General features: G+C 33.2%; 1 protein-coding gene across 2 annotated transcripts in view; it reads right to left on the bottom strand.

Annotated features, from left to right (window-relative positions):
* Positions 1–23,831, bottom strand: part of exp (expansion) — a 172,789-nt gene that overhangs the window by 137,558 nt on the left and 11,400 nt on the right. The window contains exon 2 of one of the 2 annotated variants that reach the window (XM_053756407.1): positions 22,068–22,256. In XM_053756407.1, coding sequence (XP_053612382.1) covers positions 22,068–22,132 — 65 coding nt within the window. In that variant the 5' untranslated portion in view covers positions 22,133–22,256. Of the gene's footprint in view, positions 1–15,909; positions 15,929–22,067; positions 22,257–23,831 lie in introns of those variants that run through there. The other variant, XM_053756425.1, reaches the window with a different exon arrangement.

Below are 23,831 nucleotides of genomic sequence, written 5' to 3'. Positions count from 1 at the left end.
GCGATATTATTTCGACGCGTTCCGTTACATTGCTTTAATACTCTTAATATTGTTGATATTGTTTATTTTGCAGTACCAAACCAGCCAGCACTGGTTATCATTGATACTGTATTCCTGACACAACGTTACTTCAAGAATGTCTTGCCAAGAGGAATAAATTGTAAGCTAACTTGAGATACAACCACCGCAAAGACCACAGATAATTAACATTCAAGTTATTTCACTAATAATTTCTTTATTTTTTTAGCAATTTCAGAATATATAAATAGTATTCACACTAATGTCCCTATCGTACTTTTCAATTAATCAAAAATTTATTCAACTTAGGATGATATACCTACATCATTTATTGAGGTTAGAAATTTACTGACTTCCAAAGGCATTCGAAGAAGAAGCGGCGCAACAAACTTCACCGCTAACCTTTTCGAAATGTCTTTGAAAACAGAAAGCTATAAACTATAACTAGCATATTTTTTTGTTCTGGCTGTGTTCTTGAGTTCGTAATACCGCCAACTTGTCACACTTGCTCGCACAATCGCGACCCAATTATATAACTTCAAGTACCGTAACACCAAACTCGGTCAGTGCTGTGTCGCCGCCCGCTGTGCTCCCGGACTAGTCGTAAATCCAGGCCTTCCCCGTAACCTAACAGTGTGTGAGGCGAGAAGTCCAGAATTCAAGGCGCTTATTCTGTAACCGTGCGGTCGAAAATATGTTTTGTATTTATCAAGAACTGAGATCTTAAGTCTGCGATGTAGCCGGCGTGTAGATAAAAAAATACCAAATTACCTTTAACTAGCGGCCCGTCCCAGCTTCACTCGGGTAAAAAAAAGAAAATTATACCCCTAAACCTTCCTTAGAAATCACTCTATCTATTGATGAAAAACGCAAGAAAATCAGTGCAGTAGTTTTTGAGTTCGCAAACAGACAGACAAACGCGGTAGAGGACTTTGTTTTATAATATGTAAGGATACTGTAAAGGAGATGGAGAATAGATCTCTTCCTAATCTACATCAGTTTATATACCACAAGCTTCCGATGAAGAAAAATGTAAGAAAACCTACACCTGTAACTGCTTGCTACTAGATAGCTGTAGTCGTAAAATTCTGATGCCTTTATGCGATTTGAAAAAATGTAGCGTAGGTCTGGTTTCTGAATAGACTTCCTAAAATAAGAAAGTGTAAAGATTTTATAAACTACCTAAATAGCAGCCAAGCAATCAGATTCATGAACAGATGAAATACAGACGCAAAGAGAAATAAAAACAGATGGCTTTGTACCGTCATTGATTACAGAATTGACCCCTAACGAAGCGCCAGTGATGTAACATTACGGTACCTTAAGTATTTATCGCTCGCTTTCTTCAAGTTATAAATAACCCACCCTTAACTCACCGAGGCCAAACCTTGATTAATATGACAGCTGAATCTTTTCATCGCCATATTGAATGATTGATGAAAAATTGGCTGTGATATTGGAGAGTCGGAATATATATGTTCGTATTTCTGACAGGAAAAATGAAGTATAGGGATTTCTTTGTAGCTTAATATCGCATACGGTTCAAAATCATGCGATTCCAAATTTGGTTAAAATAACTTTTCCCTTAACAAACTTATGTACAGTCAACCGCATGTCACGTTAACCTGCATGGTTCTCTATGCGGTTGTAATAGCCATGAATTTGATATGTTGATTGTACATATTACTACTTTATTGAACGCACCCAAAAATTAAATGGAACTAAAATATACAATTCCATAAAAAATTCAATCTTCGAAATAAGTTGCACCTTCCTACTTAGTTTGCTGTTTTTAAGTTTAATATTTACCCTGTTTTGTCGTGTACATATATTAATAAAATATAAGAGATTACTGGGTTTCTATAAGCTTTACATAAACACACATGTTCATGCAAATTTCCACATAATTTTCAATAAATCTCATAAAGTGAATTTCATATTCTCACCGCCTAGAAAGAGACAACCGTTTGTTACGATATGATCGTTAAAAAAACAGTAAGTCACTGGGTGTCAACACATATCAAGTTATTTATTGTGTTATGAAAAGATATCTATCTCAAAATCGTCTGCTCATACTCGTACAAAAGCGTACAGTGTATTTTAATACAGATCCGTCAGTCCAATATATAAATATTTTAACAATAGGTCTACCTGACATAGAGATATGTTTCTAATATGCTATGTTATGCGGATATTATATAATTTTTTAAATCTTCTGTAGATGCCGCAAAAAAATTGAAAAGTGATTTGTTTCGAACATAAACATCTAATTTTGTAGCTGAATAAAAATGTCTAGAGTACTTAAAGTATATATTTGAATGCCGCAAAAAGATCACATTTTTGTTTACACTGATAAATGTATATTATTTTAGTTTAACTTTATTTCGCATTAACATGCAAGCGGCCTAAGTATAGTAAACGTCTAAACTAAGAACTAAACTTTTGTCGTGTCTGTGTCACCAATACACTATACAAAATTCACTACTGACTATAGCTGGATCTAAACGAACTGTGTTGCCGTCGGGTGTAGGTCGTGATCTATGGGTGGGTTTGGTGGATGGATGGTGGTCTAACACCCAGGCACCCCAGAGTGGGTGTCAGCATTAAGTTATACACGCGCGTTGAACGAGAAAATCTATGCTCTGTTCAATTGAAACATTAGGAACGCGTCGGTTTAGGCGAAGTCACTTTTGATTTATTTATTTAGGTTTTTTTTTATTTGGTTATTTTGACACATAAGTAGGTATTTTTGATGTTTTTTATTGAGACTGCTAAATGCATTATTCATTGCTTTTTAAGCATTAAGCACTTTATTGAAGTTTGCGTTGATTGCTAATTGTTTACAAGCTGACCGTTAATGTATCGGAATCCTATTCATTCCAACCAATAAATATTAAAGAGTTAATTATTATTTTTTAATTCACATACATAAGGCATTTGAGTCCTAGACACAGATTTTATGTAACTTATATCCCATAAAAAAACTGTTCCCCTAAAAAATGACGCGGGCGAGGCCGCGGGCAAAAGCTATTTGTAACTTAAAAAAACTTTAGATTTGTAGTCTAAAAAGAAAAGTCGTAACAGTATTATCTCCCCGTTTTCATCTAGGTAAGTGTCTTTTAACCGACTTCAAAAAAAAGGATCTCAGAGAGAAAAACAATGGAAAGGTACAAATCATGTAATTCACACACAAGTAGAAAACTTGAAGTTTTGATAGAAGGTACTATTGAGTATTCTTGATAGTAGAAAGTACTATAACTTATTGTTAACACGAGCCGCGATGTCTGAAGCAAGTTCGAGGAAATAGGCATGTGAAGACATCGATAAAAGTTTATCGATGAGTTATAGTTTGAACATGTAATTTATTTGACGATTAGCTTATGCTTCGTAATTATTATTTCAATTTAGACAAATTGGATAATTTATTTGGCAGTCAAATCAAAACATCTTGTCGAGAACACTGATCAGGAACATAACAACTTTTTTAAGTCATTAATTCGAATAAAAAAAAATAAATTGAATTAAAAATGCCCAAAAATATAATTGATATATACTTAGGTTGAAATTGAATTGACATCCAACTTAATAGTGAATAATGTTATTTTAAATGAGGTTTTTTTTTAATTTCTTCTTTATCACTGCACAACTTGGCCTCCATGCGCATTAGGCTACTTTCATTTTTTTTAACCTCTTTTTTTAACCTGCTGGACAAAGGATCTATCTGGAATATAGAATGAATATGCGTAATATAAAATATCATAGGAAATAAAAGACATTTACTTCGATGTGGGCAACATCGATGTCGACAATATCGATATAACATCCCTATCGACGTTTAGCGGCAAGTGCACATGCAGGCAGTTCAATGAAGGCCGCATACAATGAGTGCATGCATTGCGTTGTCACTTGCACTATTTTGCATACGTGCAACTATTCATTGCGCGGCGACTACTGATGGACAATGGATTTCTTTTTATCGTTGAGGCTCATAATGCCCAATCATCGAAATGTACAAAGGTCTCGTAATACCAATTTTGAACATTTCTGATTATCAAAATATTCAACTACTAATATTTGTACCAAGATAATATTGAACAATGTGTTTTTCTTCATTTGCTTTATTTAAATGAAGTTGATAGTTTGATATAGTTTACTTTTCGCTCTGTCCTATACAAAACGGTAGGATAGTTAAAGTCTTAAAACATGTGCATATAAGCACGTTTAAACAAATCCACGATACATAATAAACGGGAAAATATCTGCCTCCGTTACCTCAAGTAAGCATTTGTAAAATAATTTAATTAGTATTTACACTAACTTAATTACATATCATAAAATCCTAAATTATTTGCCGTTTTGGGAGAGGGTTTTTGTAAATTGGCAATTTGATCATCGAACATTATGAGCCTAAACGTTTTAAATGACGGAATAACCCCGACCCGACGAGCGTTTCGTCGTTTTTCTCGACAAATAGATTTATTTGGATGTATGGGCGGCTTTGTCTTGTTACAAATAGGTACTCCAGGGCTGGCCACTGGCTACTATTAGGCAAATCAATTATGTCATGAGCACTTATTGCGTTTTGTCAAAGCTTTTTGTGGAAATCTTGTTCTTATATTATTGCCACGAGAAAATTTGTAACATTTTCTTCATAGTAAGAAAAAATTTAATTATATCTGAAATATACAGTAATTTCGTATTAATTAGCTATTTTTTCTGTACATTAATTTCTGTTTTTGTATTTATTTATTCATCATCTGGTTATACATAAATGAAACATTATAAATTAGTAGTTAAAATAGGAATAATAACAAGGCTCACGCTACAATCGAAATTAATCCAGAAAAAACCCTTAGTACTGAGGGCTATCCACAAACGAGTAGCCATTTGTCCTTTAGCTATTATGCCGTCAATTGCGGACCTCCAGCAGCGTGTCTTACGATGTGTTCATCCATATTAGCAGAACTTGATATAGGTACAATTGAAATGAGCCAAATTGAGAATGCACGCACATTCAATCAGAGAAATTATTAAAATATAACTAAGTAGGTACCCAAAGGGAAAGCCACCTTTAACGTCGTGTTTAGGAAAAGTGGGTTTGGGTTGGGTTTAAGCCTGGGTGTTTTTTTTTTTGACATAAATGTGTGTTTTTATGGGTATAAATAATTTCACCCGGGCGTTAACCATCTATGCCGAGAACCTATGAAATATCCTCGATTGCAATTACCTTCATTAACATTATAACTTTCGAATTGCACATTTGTTTAGTTAATTTAACAGCGGTATTAAACAAGCTCGCAGTTTCATATTTGCCCGGACTTTTCAACAAGTACTTACTAAATTTTTCTGCAGAAAAGGCGTCCATTACAATCGTATTGTTTCAACCATATAATTTTGTATTAATCTACAATGTCTCACGTCGCTAATGTATTAAAATAATGAAAATATTTTGTGCTAATCTAATTTATATTAAATGTTGTTCAAATGTCGTAAGTAGAGGCGCCGCACGCGCAGATAATCAGATCATAAGTCACGCTCAGCCGATATTCTCTCACCCGAAACAATAGAAAATCAACCTTAAATCTCCAGTAAAAGGATCAATTTAGATGCACTCACATAAAGAATGTTTTCGAAAGGTTTAGGCATGTAGGTATCACGAAAATGGCATGACCTAGTGCTTATGTAAAATCGTTAACACTTTTGATTTTATTATTACATCCTTTGATTTCATAATTAGGTGCTTTTAGATAAGATTGACAGTTCAATTAATAAATTGAATTTACAAAAGGGATGTACAAACTTTAATGCAATAACATTAAAAGTTTATTTAGCTTTATTTTGCTAGTCGAAGCTGTACCACCTATGTTCGCAATGTTTGTTATGGTCTTCATAGAAAAAATATATTGTGTATTAGATTAACACATGATAGAGAAGATAGGCTTAAAATAACAGAGACCTTATGTACAGCAGTGTGCAGAAAAGGGCCGAGATGATGATAATAATAACTAAAGAAAAAACGAACAAAGTAAACTTAATGATTTTCTAGTTCTACCTCATAATATAAAAGGTACGCAAGTTCATCAGCTCTTTACGCTTTATTTAGTCAATTATTCGTCTTAAAATGTTCGTAATACCAAGCCTAGAAATCAGAGTTATTCAGAGCTATCGATAAAATGTGATTATATTATATAATTGTTCTACAATCGATTTCCCAACCGATGTAAGATTACGTAGGATCAATTAAGGAGTATTTTAATCCAATTGTTAGTATGATTGACCCCATTGCGTGATTGTTCATTGACAATACTGACCACTATTGTTGTGTGACCTACTAAGTATGATAATGAACCCGCTAGCTTCATTAGTCTATCAAAAGTCATAATATAGATAGCTGTCGGTGGTTAGGTATAACTAAGTATTCAAACATAAATGAGACCAAATGCAAATTTCTTCCAGTCATCATTTCACTGGGACAATATAAGATTATTTATTATACAAAATTAAAATAAAAAACACATACTTATATAACTAGTTACTAGAATATGTTATTTAAATAGAAAACGATAATATTATTTTATTAAAGTTTAATATTATTTTTGTATAACCGTAATGAAATTTTAACTACAACTTTACGCAATAGGGGTTAAAGGACAAACTCTTACTTTCAGAACATGTCGGGTTTATATTAAGATCAACAGTCACGAACTGTGTGTAATTGTTTGTATGTAATTTAATTTAATTTTCGTCGAAAACTTGGGCTTAAAGAATTGACGTTCTATACATTTTATCTCTACATTTCCACGGGAACGAATCCCCGTGGCACATATATTTTTTAATTAAAAAAGAGGGGTCTGGTTAATATCGGGTTAAAAGTAGATTATATCAGATCAGGTATAATTAGCTTCCAACTAGTGGAATAGTTTTCAAATCGGTTGTGTCATTCCCATGATGTTTGTTCAGTTCCACTACAAAATACCACAATTTATAGAAAATTATACAAAGGTGCTATTTGACTATCCTATTTGGTTGCATGGTCTGTGCAACTTTATCCAAACTACTTATTGGTTTTCCAGTTGCTAACTCAAATTTCTCTTTGTAAGACTAGAATGAAACTATATCATAACCATCTATCCTCAGTACAAGAGAAAAGAATTATAGTAGCATACGACGCCTTAACCAGCCGTTAAAATGCTCTTTATGGCCAATAAAAGTGATAAACACCAAAAGTAATGCGAAAAATAAACATTTTGATGCACTTTTGTGATCTTATTTATTCGCGTATCCCTATCTTTTATGCTTTACACAAGCGAAATTAAACTTCAAAATGTTAAAAATAAAGTTTGTTTTCGATTGTCCGGCATGCGTTACTCTGTTAGTTATAGACCAATTTTTCAGTGGATATTGTTTAAACAGTATATTTATTAGTGCGATACTAAATACACGTGTTTGTGGTGGGTAAGGAGTCTTGAGGACTATTCAGTTACTGATTCAAGATGAGTCGTAGCGATATTGAGGATTTAATGTGCACAAGTTTGCTCTTAAATAATGTTATTTGGTGTTGTAAAAGGCGTAAAAATGCTGCGTTATTTGCTCAGGCCCTTATATTATAAGTGAGATTACGATGACTTGTTTAAACTATATTCGTATGGTCTTTATGTCAAGAGATAAAAAGCATACTTACTTAGTATTGTATTCTATCATATGATGAAGTAGCTATTTCTGATCTTCTCTTGGATCTTGATCTTGGTATGAGCAACACTTTTCATTTGATATTCAAATTATTCATATGTTTTCTTCGTCACTAAAGTCGTGACTTGTAAGATTAATGAACACATTACAATATAGATACAATAAAAATCTGGTTATATAGTTATCAATAATCAAAACTATGTAATATTTTGAGGGACCGTACCGTGTACTTTAAATTTTAAATGTGCTTATATTCGTTAATAATCAAAAAAGAAATGAATAACCACTAAGGAGCCAATCCATCCTTCAAGATAAATGAACGAGATTATTGTAACAGATGACAATGTGTACACTTACCCAAAACTGACTAACATAAAATATAGCGAAGTCAAAAGAAATTAAATCTTATGGTAAAGGACAGAAGCTCTAATTGAGATGACTCTGTAGGTTTGCACAAAGGATTATGACCAAAAAAATAAGAGACATATTAATATAAGACATTAAAAAAAGAGAATAAAGTAAGGGATTGATTCACTCACACACACACACACACACACATTCGCGCACTCATAGATAAAATAAATATATGTGCGCACTTTAATAGGAAAATGTTCGTAAATGCTTACTTCTGTGTGCTTTCCATAAATTTTTCAAAATGAATCGATGTCGAAAAAATTTACATTCTATGTTAAGAAATAACATCAAACATATTAGATCTTACTTTTTTAACCCCCAAAATATAGAAGGAGGGAAGTTATAAGTTTAACGTATCTGTGTATCTGTATGTCTGTCCAAGGTATAGCAGTAGCAGCCAAACGGCTGAACCAGCATGGTAGTACACACATATATAAAATGAATTGTGTGTTGCTCTGAGCCGGTACTTTACAGTTGAAAATTGATAAATTTACCCATTAAACTATTAACTTATATAAATGTAACCGTGAATATATATTATTTATTCGGTTCGATGTTTATCTTTTCTGAACCCAAAATCGTGTAACGTACAATTGTACGGAACAGTTACTAATGAACACGCGGATCTGCCGAAGTTATTGTACCGTGGTAATTCATTTGGACACGAGCAATACTTCACAAGCAATATCTTACGGACCGTCTGGTTCAGGGGACGTGGAGGCAGATATGGGCGAAATGGTCCAACCATAACTGGTCTTTATCCAAAACATTTTCAGCCCTATTTAAACTAGCTATATTCAGCAGTATCAGCTGAATATCAGCGGCTTGGCTTCCAGTCTCTTTTGGCATAGATCTCATGAATTTGTAAACTTGTTGTTTTTTTTTGTTGGTTTTTTTTTTCTTATATTGATGACGTGTGAATGAATAATGATATGGTCTTCCATCGCCTTTTCTATTTCTCCTATTAGTTGATAATCATCGATTAAAAGAGTGTAGATTTCCTGACTTCATTTTCCTTCGTCAGGTATAAGTGGTGGGTCTATGAAATCTACGTTTGTCAGTTACATTTCTTGATGCGTGCGAGTATGTGACACAACGAACGACCACATCGTAATAGTAACTCTTACCACAGAGTATATAACGTCCTTGCCACTCGACCAACATCGTTTCATTCTTAATTTTACCCAAATGAAGTCTACAAATGTCCGGACCGTTCCCCAAGTCTACCCGGAGGTCTTTATTCAAGATTTCGCGGCGGTGACTGCAAAGAACATAAAAGCACTCATACATGTTTATGATGTAACAGATTAATACGACAAACAACGGTACATTTTTGTCTTATTAATTTGAAACGTTTTTTTTCGCAAAATATGCCCAAAAACAGATTATGACAGAAATACAGCTTGGAAATGGAATACGTTTTTAGCCAAGTTATGTAATGAACTATAATAACAATACTTATGTAATGAACTATATTGTCACTATTTTTGAGGCACGTGTCTCCGATTAAAACATTTCGGAAAACAGAACTCTCAGAACTCTAACGTATTCCGATGTAGAAGCAAATCAAAGACTTGAATCATAAATCTTAACTATCTCATGAAACATGTGAAAAAAAATAGTTGTGATAGGAAATAAAGAGCAACATTCAACAACGGGAACATTGTGATGCTACTCACTTAACTTGGATAGGTAAGAAGATTAGGGTCGCGTTATAAATCTACCCGTCGCATATATTTTTTTCAAAATCAACAAATCCAAACAAAATATTCTCTAGATAAAGTCAAGCAGTTATTCATTGTAACTGGCTTATGTTTTATATCACAACCATCGGACATAAACGCTGACCATCGTATCTGGTGCTGGTATCAGCGACTTGCTAATCTAATGTGCATCTAACACAGTAGGTGACGATTCCAATGCATTTGATATATTTTTGTGTGACAACAATATATCGAGAAAAACAACTAAAATGGAATACGTCTAAAAATAGGAAAATTATAACGCTCTGTGCCTTTGTGATAAATTATAATTTCAGATGCCCGAATATTATTTTATGTGGCAATATTATTTTATTGGAAGAATTGTTATAAAAATTAAATAATAAAGCATAAATTTAATATAGGTATTTTGTTACGTACTTATGTCCGTTTTTACGGAATCGCAACGGGTTGTGTCAGGAGACTCTCTCATAAAATTCCAAATGTCACAGCAAAATTGGGCAGGTAGAAATAAAGTGACCTCTGGTTCGTTGACAATTTTATTTTCCTTTGAATCCTGCAAGTTTGGTCATAATAAAATGCAAAGAAAGGTTGTTGTTAAAAAAAGAAACAGACACAATGTTAGAATTAAAACTGATCTTGAAAAACCTGAGCGAGTGTGCGTGTTTTAGAACTGACACTTCCAATTAAGTAGTTGTATTTTTTTTGTTCCACAATACTTGTGAAACTTGAATATCAGAGCCAGTCCAAAGATTGTCCAATGATTAAACTAATTCGGATTAGACAACTGATCCGAACTAAATAATATGTGTATCATTAAACAACAATGACATTCGCACAGGTATTTTATACGTTATTTAAATGGAATTAGAGAATTTTGAAAAAGCTTTATTTAGTTTCACCTGCCCCAATGTTTGCTTGTCTGTCTGTAATCAAATTTCTCACGACGCTTCAGTTTCCATTCCATATTCCACAGCTTATTAGCCTTATGGTGCACCCAAGATTGACTCCCAACGAGGGAACTCCTCAACGGTTTACAGCACGGACATAGGCTTTTTGTTACGCGTTAAATGCAACAAGATATCTCTGACGATAATAAAAGCTTGTGGCAAAAATGACAATTTTGTACGTTATTCTCGTGTTCATAAAATTACTACTTAATATTAGAAATTTTATAATCTGTGACGGGAAATGAAGGAAAGTGGGAAAGTGGTGGGATAAAAGGCTGTACCATAAAATAAATTAGTCAATTTCATAGACATACAATTATGAAGACGGATGGTGGATGGGACTAACGATTTCCATTTAATTGTATGAAAAATCTGTGGAGAAAATTGTTCTTTATGACGACGATAAAAGTAAGTTTTTACTTTCTTATGTTTATAAACCACTCCCTACTTAGAGAAATATAAAGTTCTATTTAAAATATACAAGCTATATCAATATTTGCGCACTTAAATTCTATACGGTAACATAAAAAACTGCTTAAAAGTCAAAACAAACTGAAGTGAAATTGTTATCGTGGTCAATCTCATGCTATATCAGAATACTGATCATAAGGAAAAAATAATATATATGGGTAGTTTTTAAATACCTAACTAGCTTTTGCCCACGTCTCGCCCGAGTGGATTCCTCTACAAAACTTTCACCCCTCATCATTTGGGGGACTTTTGAAAAAATCTAGCTTACCTATGTTTGAAATTTGGTATGGATAGTATAGTTAAAGACCCATTAGACAAAAGGGTCTTTAACTTTGCTATATTTCATACCAAATTTCATCAATATCAGTCTTGCTGTTTAGCCATGTAAGCGGAACAGACAGACAGACTTTCGCATTTATAATATTAGAATGGATTATTGTGGAAGTATGGATATAAAAATAAAAATATAGTGAATTTCGGTAAAAATTAATTAGATATTAATTGAAAGATATTTTATACTCTTTTTAGATATAATTAAAATAAAAACTAAATTAAAATGTTAAGTAACACGTTAGAAAATAGCTGACGATTTTTAAACGGCTGAACGCACATTTTCCAAACATAATTAAGAACGCTCTTGATTAAAACTCGCCATTTTAGTTTTTATTATTATTTAAAAGACGGAAAGACTTATAGATACAAACACGTTAAACTTATAACGCCCCTCTTTGTGTTGTCGGGGATTAAAAAGAAAGGTTACAAGGGTACAAAATCAAACGTAAAATTTTCTCTAAATCAATGTTCTATACTTTTTATATAATAATATAGAAAAATATACTCTTTATAAATTTATTCATATATTTTATTGAGGTTGTAAATAAACGCATTATTGCAATGTTCCACAGAAACGTGTGCAATATTTTTGTCACGAATTTTATACGCATTCTTTTGTGTGTTCGCCAAATTCTTGAGTTATGAGAAATTTCGAATGTGCTCTTTGAGAAAGGAATTTTACAATAAAATATTAACATTAACATTTTCAACCACTTAAATATCATAAAATTAAAATCCCAACTAACATTATAAATGCAAAAGTAAGTTTGTTTGTTACCTCTTAACACATTGTCTACTGGACCGATTGTTATGAAATTTAGTACACGAGTAGAAAATAACCTGGAATAACACATAGGGTACTTTTTATCCCGAAATTCCCACGAGAGCGAAGCCCCAGGCTAACTGGTAACTAGCTGCGTTACAAAATAATTAAACCCGGATATAAAAATAACAAGATGCTTCGCTCGATCGATTATAAAATAACAGAAAAAACAATCACTGAACCTTATATTATAGCATTTTTCTTGTTTTATTTTGTAACATAAAAAAATATATAAAAGATTTTAAAATATATAAAAAATCTTAAAATATATTTTTAAAAAACAATAATAAATACCGCACATTTTAACATGCAGTCGAGTTCAAATCAAAACAATAAAGGTCAAATTCTAAAATAAGCCTTTAAATATAATCACTTAACAAATTCTTAACACGTTGCATTCTGAAAGATATAATTTATCATTTCATTTCGAATACAAATTGAATATGGTATGTGTCCTTACTCTTTGGACTTTTTATTGATTCCTTTCATTAGTCGAATTATCTCAAATTTAAAGTGAATTTGGGGTGAATGCACCGCGTTTCTTTTTTAATTCGGAAATATTTAATTCGACTTGGTTTCTTGCTTAACAATTTGGCGAGGAAGTAAAAATAATAACGTCATCATCTTAAAACCACTGCCGGCGATAATTCCATGGCAATGCAGGAAAATAGGAGATTATGCTTTTTTCTTCTATATAAATAACCAGTTTATTAATATACAAACATTAAATCTATTCATTTGGATTATTAATGAATAATTATCATAAATCATAGATCATAGTCAAAGTGATACTAAACTAGCTACTGTATGTAAATTTCCTTTAAACCTACTAACTGAATAAGATATCTTTTTATCGGATAAGTCCTCTGTAGCACCCATATGTAACTTTTTTTGTTATTCATATGAGTATATACTTATATTTATCACAACAAAGTTACTAATGTTACTTTCCTAATTATAAAAAGTTTTATTGATGGCATAAACACGCGGAGACGTGGGTAACGCGCACGATAGTCAAAAACAATGGATTTCATGGCTCATTTTAATGGATGTGTCAACAGTAAATTAAAGCAGAGATGTCAAATAATCACGAAATAGCTTTGAACCAACAGAAATGCGTGACTTTGAAGTAATTATTTTAACCGTCAACTCATAGGTGTGAACTGAATAATATAATATTCAATTCACACCTATGACAATTATTAAGGCAGCTAAGAAAATAAAAATTTACGGTAGATAAGTAAAATTTAAGAAGTATTTTACTAAGAAGATAAAAATATATTTTATGTTCCATAAAGAAAATTTAAAGACATGAGAAGAATTTGTAAAATTTCTGTACGATCCGTTCCCTAATTATTTACTTTTATCAAACCTCACAATACCTATGCTTGCTATTTAATAACTTTGAGCGTATAACTAATATAAATTCAATTATTTATTCTAATTATTAATCAGTTTCTTCAAGATACAATCAACGCAAGTTATTCACAGCGCAAACTGAACAAAAAGGCATTTAAATAAACCAAAAACTGCGACTTCTAATAAAACATAAATTCTCACTTACACTTATCTCCATTGCTGTTTGTCCCGCTATCTGCTAGATAAACCTACGCAATTAAAAATTAGTTCTCAAAATGGTTTCAAAGAACAATAATTGAATTAAAAGGCGTTGCTATCTGGGCTTTTAAAAACTATGTTTTATTTATGCATTTAAATCAAGTGTGAAAGCGAAACAAGATTTATCTTTGCTTTTTATTCTATGCGAAAAACAGTGTATGCCATTCAGTGCACCATATCGAAAGGCACCGATACGAATTGCGCCTTACGGTTTTAGAGCATCAGATTATTTCCTGTAAGATTAGATGGAAAAATAAAATGTGTTTCTACTGAAACATCTAGAGCGAAGATTTTGCTCGGCAATAAGCCAACCTTGACAAGTTATTTTTTGTATTCCTGTTATCTTTTATGGGTAATAATATTGTATTCTAGTATTCAGTGTACTTAGCTCGAATATTCTAGGAATAATTCATTCAAATTATTCCTTAAAACGCATCTAATATTCACAGCGAAACTGTTGGGTACGATTCGAACCTGTGCTATTCGAATTGGTGCGCTGAACGGCATACCTTAGAAAAACAGCATGAACTTTAAATGGCTTTTTCTGTAAGGCATAAATAATGGCGGTCTTTGTTCAGAAGATGTATGGAGACCAAACTAGGTTTGCTTGTGATATGGGTGTCAGCGTCGTGTAGGTACATGTAACTGAAGTGAGTAAGGTCAGGTACTTTTATCTGTAATTGTACTCACGATTACTTTGAGATATATCTCTTAAGATATTTCTAGTGGAATGTTATCTATAGTAAAGTCGGTTATTGTTCAAAAAAGAATCCTTAATGTGTTTTCGAAATAGGTTTATATTGTATTTTTTATTTTTCATCTACGAGTATTTTTAATATAATAATAAAAACCTAAGCAAATTTATGTTTAAATGAAATGTATCAATGACCAAAAAAAACCCGAACATATGGTCAACAAACAATTGTTACAAAAACTTGAAACAAGGAAAATTGTTATTGAAAAAACTGTCATTACTTAAAACATTTTTTTTTAAATTGTATTTCTTTGTTCTATTATTTATGGCTTTATTTTATTTATTGTATTTGTTGCTATAAAGCAATTATAAAATATACAATTAACAAAATCGGAGCAAAAAGTACTAATAATTACCACTTGTAAATCAGTTACAGAAAAAGGCAAAAGTGGCATCGTACCTATAGGAGGGTAAAATTAATAGAAGAAGATGCTCCACCGCCAAGAACGAAATTCCAAAATATTTGATTGAAAACCTATAGTGCACCAGCTTCGCCTGTACGTAGTTACACAATAATTTTCTGCAAATGGGATACCTATACTAGATACTTGACACATAGGCAGGGCACCTCCTACGCAAGTGACACAATACCAAGGACTTCAATAGAAACCTGAAAATTCGATTTTACTGACATCGTGTGTTAGATGTTTGCAAATAATATACTATTGCAGTCTTCATTTTGCTTGTATATTTGAAAGCGTATAAAGTTATTTGGTTTAACTTTATCCTAATTTGTAAAAACAAGTCTTCATTGTTGTGCTTTGGAATTTGGCGGTAGACTTAATTTAACTTTTTTTTTGACATATTTAAGTGATGTATATCATCCTAAATTGAGTAAAGATTTGATTTCGAATTTGGATTTGTAAAAGCAAAACTACCAAAACATCTTGCTAAATTTAACTTGCGAAACCTATCAATAAGTTCGTTTAAAAAACATTTTTTTTTTTAATATTTACTTAGATTTTATAGTGATAGACAGGAAGAAGTCAATACTTTTATTGCCTAAAACTCGGGACTACATAACAGTTAGACAGTTGAATTAAAGTATGTTCAACTTATGGCTGAATGAGAACAATAAAAACTCTATTGGCATTGCTCAAACCTCCCATTCTTACTTACCTTATCTAAAACAGTTGACAGCCTTGCGAACATGGTCTAAAAATGACCTTACACGAATATAGTTGTTTCTTAGACCATAACACATGGTCTTCTTCGTGTGGGCGTCGTAAATGACCACTAAAACCGATTACTGTGTTAACATCGAGGTGAAACATTCTACGGAGCCCTAAACTGGGAAAACGAAGCCCACGCGACATGGCGATTATGACATCTCCAATAGAAACTACTAAAATTGTGCGGTGACAGTTACGCGATAAAAACTATTCACTCAAATTAGAGGGTGCATGTTAAATTATGTCTGTGGTATAAGTCGTTTCATTAAATATTCTGATTGAACAGTTTTATAGAATAGCACCTATCTAGCTGTTAAAACAATAAAGATAATCATTGTTCCATCCTAAATTGTTTTCAAAATTCAGATGAACTTTAAATTCTTGAAGCACTCCATAATCAAAATTCTCGGCCGGTTATAACCATTATATAGGCATAACAACTTATCACCAAATGATATCATTGTTTTCCCAGCAACTTTTGGGAGCACACGATGCAATAAAACGTACAAGTACCGCATGCAAGATGACCGAATGACAATCATTGTGATTTGCGAGCGGATTACTAATGATTTGAAGTATTTCGAGATTATAACTGTTTGAAGCGGTTGTGGTTAAGACGCTCGCCTGTAAACCGAAAGGTGCCAGGTTCGAATCCTACTCGGTTTGTGAACAAACATGACACATGTATACTGTATAGTAGTTATTAAGCATTTGCTTCCGGTGAAGGAAAACATCGTGAGGAAACCCGGTTACTGGTCAATCATTTATTTAGTTTACTTGTGACTCATCACTAGATGGCAATAAGTTATCGTAAGCCATGTCGGATGCCTTTAGGCGACATGTATAAATTCTTACACCAGTGTAAGCATATGAAATACTCGAAAAATTTCTGATTACATGTTCTGTTATCTATCTTTCTCTAACCTGAGAGCTTTCTCGATAGGTGTCCTCGGCCATAAAGTGTCGAAGCCCAAGGTCCGCTATTCTATAATTTCCATGAATCAATAAATACATACGTAAAATTTAATTTGTGAAATAAAAGTAGTACCAGTACTTGATATTCACATATAGTATGTATACAGTACTTAATATTTACATATTATAACAGTAAGTATAGTGTTATGTTCATTCAAATGAGAATAAAAGTATGTGTTAAAGTATCATACATATTTAATCAAGTGACTAGTTTCTTTATCGTGAGAACTTTACGACCAGACTCTAACGCAATATGACTTTTAACTTCCATCGACGTCAAAACTAAATTAATCATGATAAATAAATGCTATTAGCTTCGATTTTTATAAATATCCTTTCACTCTGCAACAGGACCATCCTCAATTATTTTTAGTAATCGCTCAATGCATCACTAAAGTTCGGTTGCACTTAATTTTGACGTTAACTTCAACCTGCGCCGTAGGACAAAATGGCATACTTAACGTTGTTGTGCGCAGGTTAACGTCAACGACAAAATTGACTGGTGTAACCGAGCCTAACCACTATCTTTAAAATTCCCCCGATCCCTCCGTGACGTAGTATCCGCTGTTTGGAGGTCCTAGGTTCCATTCCCAGCGCGGTCGAATATACTTGTTTCACAGATACTAAGTATTTTTCTGCGGTTCTGGGTATGTTGTGCTCGGCATACTGCGCAACTAAGCACTAGTGTAAACCATTAAGTATTATCCACTACTTTTTTTTAAGTTTTTTTAATTACTCACCGATTCAGGTGCATATTTAAAAATAAAGATCATATTACTGAATTGAACCTACACTCACCTACATGCCAAATTTCAGCTTCCCGCCCAGAAGTTTCGGGTGTACGTTGTCTGTCAGTCAGTCAGTCACTCAGTAACGGAAGACTTTTATACTGATATATCTATAACAGACTGTAATCCATAAAAACAATTTGTTTATATTCTGTTTATACCTTTCTACAAATTTTTAAAGTAAATCGGCTCCGTGGATTGTTATTTTAATTTTCCTACAGGACCCCTCTCATTTTCCGGGATGAAATGTCTATAAGATGTTAACCCGGGATCCTGAGGATTTTTTTATTCATAATTAGTTTTCAATTATCCTACGGGAACCTGACCATTTACCGGGATGAAATGTATCTAAGATGTTAAACCGGTATATAAGGAACCTACATACCAAATTTCAAGCAAATCGGTCCAGTAGATTCCGAGTGATGCGCGTTCAGACAGACAGACAGACGGACAGACAGACAGACAGACACACAGACAGACAGACACACAGACAGACAGACACACAGACAGACAGACAGACAGACAGACAAAAATTTCCAAAACTATATTTTCCATGAAGAATTCCATGAAGAATTTTAAAAAAATATCCAATGTACAAATTTGGCCTTTCTTCAATTTTATTATACAACATTGATGATGTACACAATTACTAAAACGAGTGAAGAAATTCATTCATAACAAATCAATAACATTTTCAGCGAAACCTACTAATATTATAAATAAAAAAATACATATTGGTATATTTTGGGTATTTTGATAAGTTTTTTACACAAAATTTATGTTATACTTAATAAGTTTTTTATTCGACAATGTGAAATTTAGCATTTAGCCGTCATCGCAACTCGCCGTAAGCAGTAGTCATTGCCTAAAAAGTAAAAAAAATCCATTCATTCTCACAAACTTTTACGTTTACTTATAGACCTATGTCATGGCTCATATTCCTTATCTAATCCAATGAAAGAAGCCAGCCCAAGCAGTGGAAAAATAAAAATGGCTGATAATGACAAACGTCCTAACTGTAAATAATTTAGTAAAGCTGTGATCATTCAATGTCATGTTTACACCTACAACATAAGCATATGTATCGTTAGATCAATACTTATTACTTAAAAACGATCTGATAATTTATAACAATTGATTAATTATAGCCGAAGTAATTAACAAGCTTTGGTAGCCTTGAACTTTCCGAGATCTCGATACGGCACACGTGGCGTTATCGATTTTATTGTGTTTAGTCGATTTGTTTCTCATTAGTTTCACGCTTGCTTCGATTATTTTGAATGGTTTAATTAACTGTTATACCGATAAGACTCACTAGCAATACTTATCAATATTTGTGGTTGATTGGTGTGGTGTCAGATTTTATGTTGTCTATGAAAACTATGTACTGCATGACATCAGTTCAGTCAGGCTTATGTGGCATAAGTAGGATTCGAACCTGGGACATTTCGATCACGAGCATTTGTATTGGTTAGGTAACGCGATATTTGAATACATGTTTGTTCCTAATTTTTATGTCAATATTAGATAATCAGCGACATTTTACACTTATCAAGTTGATTATAAGTCAATCAATCTGGTTACAATTAATCAAAGTATACTTTGGTATTCTGATCAGATGGAGAAGGCAATGGCAAACCACTCCATTAATAGTGCCAAGAAAGTTATTATGTGTGTGTTACACATTAATTAATCACGTAATGACCACGACCCTCAGCCATTAGGAATACGAAATGTGTAGGCACGATTCTTCTAATATTATAATGGCAAAAACTTGTGGGGACATATGTGTGTCTTTCAAGCAAAATCTACTGGACGGATTGTTATGAAATTTGACACAAGTGTAGAATATAACCTGGAATAACACATAGGGTACTTTTTATCCCGAAATTTCCAGGAAAGCGAAGCTCCGGGGCACACCTAGTGTTAGATAGATAGATAGATAGATAAAAACTTTATTTGTAGCCACAGTACACACACATATATCAATGTTAATACAAAAAAAATAACTGACACAATAAACGTGTTAAATAATTCTATCATGGTTTTACGGAACCCTTAAAGTACTCTATTGTAAAACGCTTCTTATTTGATATTGGCATGATCCAAACTAATTCGTTCTTAGCAAAAACCTAATTGAGTTATTACGTCTGTGTATTATAATTATAATACAGTAACAAGCCCATCATCTGATTTCATTTTACAAATTTGATTAGCGTCGTGCCATTGAACCCGTTTCAATAGATTGGCACATTAGATATTAGCCGACCGCTGCTCCGCCCGCGCGAATTTCTCGCGGGAAGTTTTTCCAGGATGAAAGGCACCCTATATCCTATTTCGTGCTTCGAATTACATACTACGTATGCTAAATTTCAAGAAGATTAGTTGAGTAAATAAAGCGTGAAGAGGTAACAAACTTCCTTTCGCATTTATAATATTAGTTGGGATAAATACGTAGGTATACATATTTTTGAATAAGATATGGTTTGAAAACATGTGACCGCTGTATGTATTACCTACATACGGGTTACTTTACTTGCAGATTACTTTATTACTGTACACATGACTATTAATGTAAGAATAGGAAAATATAATCTGCCATTTTATTGCTATATGAACGAAATCTGAGTGAAAATATAACAATCCAATGCGAGGTGTAATAATTACCGGCTTTGAATGTAATCTATTTAAAAAATATATGCAACTTCTATATTTAATAGTAGATTATATGAAACTTCTTTTAAATAAACTAAAATGGCCAATGGAATTCACTGGACTTTTATTTTATTTAAATTAAGTAGTTATTACTAGCAACGTAGCTCCACCTGGTTTGAATTCGGTGAACTATCGAATTTTGTAGTCAAGGCAGCAAAGTAAAAGTGAAACTTACTTCGGTATCTTGTTAGTTACCCTTGCTTGCCGTTCACTTTCAGAGTCGCTAGTGACTGACAGACACCGCATCGGCGCGTCGCATGCTTTACACTCATCTTAAGCTGGATTTACAATATCGGCGAGCTTAGACAGATGTCAACGTGGATTGTACATTGTGTATATTGTACCTACTAGATGTTGCCCGGGGCTTCGCTCCCGTGAGAATTTTGAGATAAAATATAGCTTATAGCAATCTTAGATAATATACCTTTTAATGGTGAAAGAATTTTTGAAATATGTTCGGTAATTTCGGATAATACCCGCCTCAAACATACAAACTCACAAACACTTACCTCTTTATAATCATAGATAGAGTTTTTTTAATACAAGGTAAATCTAGAAATTTATGTCGAGACACGCAAAGTTGTTTGCTGAAAGTGTACCACCGGCATTATGCTAGAAATACAATATTGGGTTTAAAAAGTTCGTCGAACTTCCCATAATATGTACTTACATCTGTGGTTCCTTCCGCGATAAATGTCTCATCTGCTTGCCTGTCACGTGTCCAAATAGCCTTAGAACCATATCCCATTGCTCAGTCGCGCCCCGTCATTTTCACGTCCGTCGACAGACAACGCGGAACAACGCAGAAGTTTCGACGTACAGTCAACAGCACATCAAGTTACCCTGCATGATACCATTGAAATTCATTTATTTTTTAACAAAATGGCACATAATTTTACTGTGGTTGTGACCTCCTATTAAGTGGAGTACACCTGTATTAGGCACCCTCTTTCATAGCTAATTGTAACAAAGTACCTGTTAACAATACCATTATAGCTCGGCAATAGCGGCGAGTTTGCGATGAATTTGGGTAGGTTGATGTGCTGTTGGCTGTACATCAAGGGATGTCAATTTCAAAACCTATAGAAAACAACGGAACGCATGACAGAGCTGCAACGTGCTACATCGTCGCAACTGAATACGACTGAACAATGAGGCATGGCAATTTTTGCTAAAGCCATCGAAATGGCCCAGCCATTCTGGCAAGAAAGGATTTGGTAGCAGTATAAATAAATATATTAGGACAAATCACACAGATTGAGCTAGCCCCAAAGTAAGGTTGAGACTTGTGTCATGGGATACTAATTCAACGATACTATATTTTATAACACATACATATATAGATAAACATCCAAGACCCGGGCCAATCAGAAAAAGATAATTTTCCATCATGACCCGACCGGGGTTCGAACCCGGGACCTCTCGGTTCGGAGGCAAGCACTTTACCACTGCGCCACCGAGGTCGTCAGAGCAGTGGATTAGTATTTTCCATAGAATTTGTAGATACTCCGTAGTACCTACTAATTCCATGGTATTTTCTGATTTACGATCGACACGCAAAGAGAAATAATCGCACAGATAATAAAAATAGTACATAGATGCACAGATGATAAAAAGCAAGTGTTACCTTCTCTCGCGTTTCTTCCTCTTCGTAGTGCTAGTCCCCTTAATGGTTCTGTACAAGGTCATCATCTTGAAGATTCACAGTAAAATCACAACACACACAAACACACGAAACTATAATTTTTTTTTTTATAGATTTTGACACATTTTCACTGACACTTCTAATTTCACTCTCGTCGCCGTTGATTTGTATCTGAAATGAAAAACATTTAAGGAATATAATATAGGTAATATAATGGTATGAGATTGATATTCAAATATAGGGTCAGTAATTAAGAATAAGATTATTTATTTAGCTGCCTCTCAGAACACATTCTCACGCTCTTAACAGCTCTGAAAGCATTTTCACTATGATTAACATTATTTTTTTTAGCCAACGGATTCAATATCACCTTACAATTTAGTATTTGGATCGAGTCTAGAAATTGCATAAATAGAGTAAATAAAATAAGAAAAACTTGCACTTCTACGGGAACAAAAAGTACCTTCACGCGTACCTTAAAATCGATTGAAAGATGAATTTCCCATTTTCAATCGAATTTACATGTTATTTTAGATAACACAAGTTTTTTTATATATTGTACTAGCAGGGACCCGGGGCTTCGCGCCCGACTGAATTTCGGGTTAAAAAGTACCCTATCTGTTATTTCAAGTTATATCCTGAAACCTACCAAATTTCATAACAATCTGTCCAACAGATTTCGCGTGAAAGAGTAACAAACATACATACACGAACTTTCGCATTTATAATATTTGTAGGACATATTGACAATTACAAGAACATCGACACGAGTAAACTAAAAGATGTTTCATACAATTTTGATAATACATTTATCAATATCAATAAATCACTGCTCAATTCATACATTTATAACTTCAACTACGTCCGTCCATTGCCTAACAAATTAAACTAGTGATTACTCACTTTTCAGTTATTCTACTTTACAATGGGCACCAAATAGTGAATTTGTCATAAGTCGATAATATCATTTATCAAACGCAACGGGGAGTAGACAAAATCAGGCTGTAGACAAAGCAGTATTCACTATCCGACAATTTCACCAACAGAATTTATTAATTTTATTTACAAATATTATAAGTATAGATATGGTAGACTAGTGGCAAGCTTAATGCTAAAATCATGAACTACCAGTCAGAATAGTCAATTACATTCATATTATCCATATGTCTATATCCATCCATACTATAAATTTTATTGTAAATGCAAAAGTCTGTCTGCAACCCTAAAAAGCGCTGGAACGATTTGGAAAAAAATTCGTCAGTATAGCTAAAGAACTAAGGTCAAATTAGAAAAAAAAAACTTTTTCAAAATCAACTCCCAAAAAGTTGCCACATAATTTTAATTTAAATATCTTTATTTAACTTAAGATAATTTATTCACAACAAAAATTTACTCAGAACAAAAGCCGACGTCCTTAGTGCAGGTGAAGAAGAATAAAACTTGTACAAGATTAACTAAAAACCAAAGTATCACCAATGGCTATCTCAATGAATGTCCCATCTAAAACCTTTGTCTGTATATATATTTGTCCATTTCTCCTAGACCAAGTGACCGAACCGGTCCCGTGGCATACTGACCGAAACGATACAGCACTGTATAATAAATTTATATGACTCAAAAGCGAAAGCCAGATTCAATAAACCGCTATTTAGAATTTAATTATTGACTGACGCTTTCCAATTTAAAACAACATGTGATTAAAACACTTCATTTTTTAATATAATTTTAACCGGTGGACTTTATGTC

This window comes from Plodia interpunctella, chromosome 2, assembly GCF_027563975.2.
Source record: "Plodia interpunctella isolate USDA-ARS_2022_Savannah chromosome 2, ilPloInte3.2, whole genome shotgun sequence".
Classification (NCBI taxonomy): Eukaryota; Metazoa; Arthropoda; class Insecta; order Lepidoptera; family Pyralidae; genus Plodia; species Plodia interpunctella.
The sequence above is the reverse complement of the archived record's forward strand: the minus strand, read 5'-3'. Positions and strand labels throughout refer to the sequence as shown.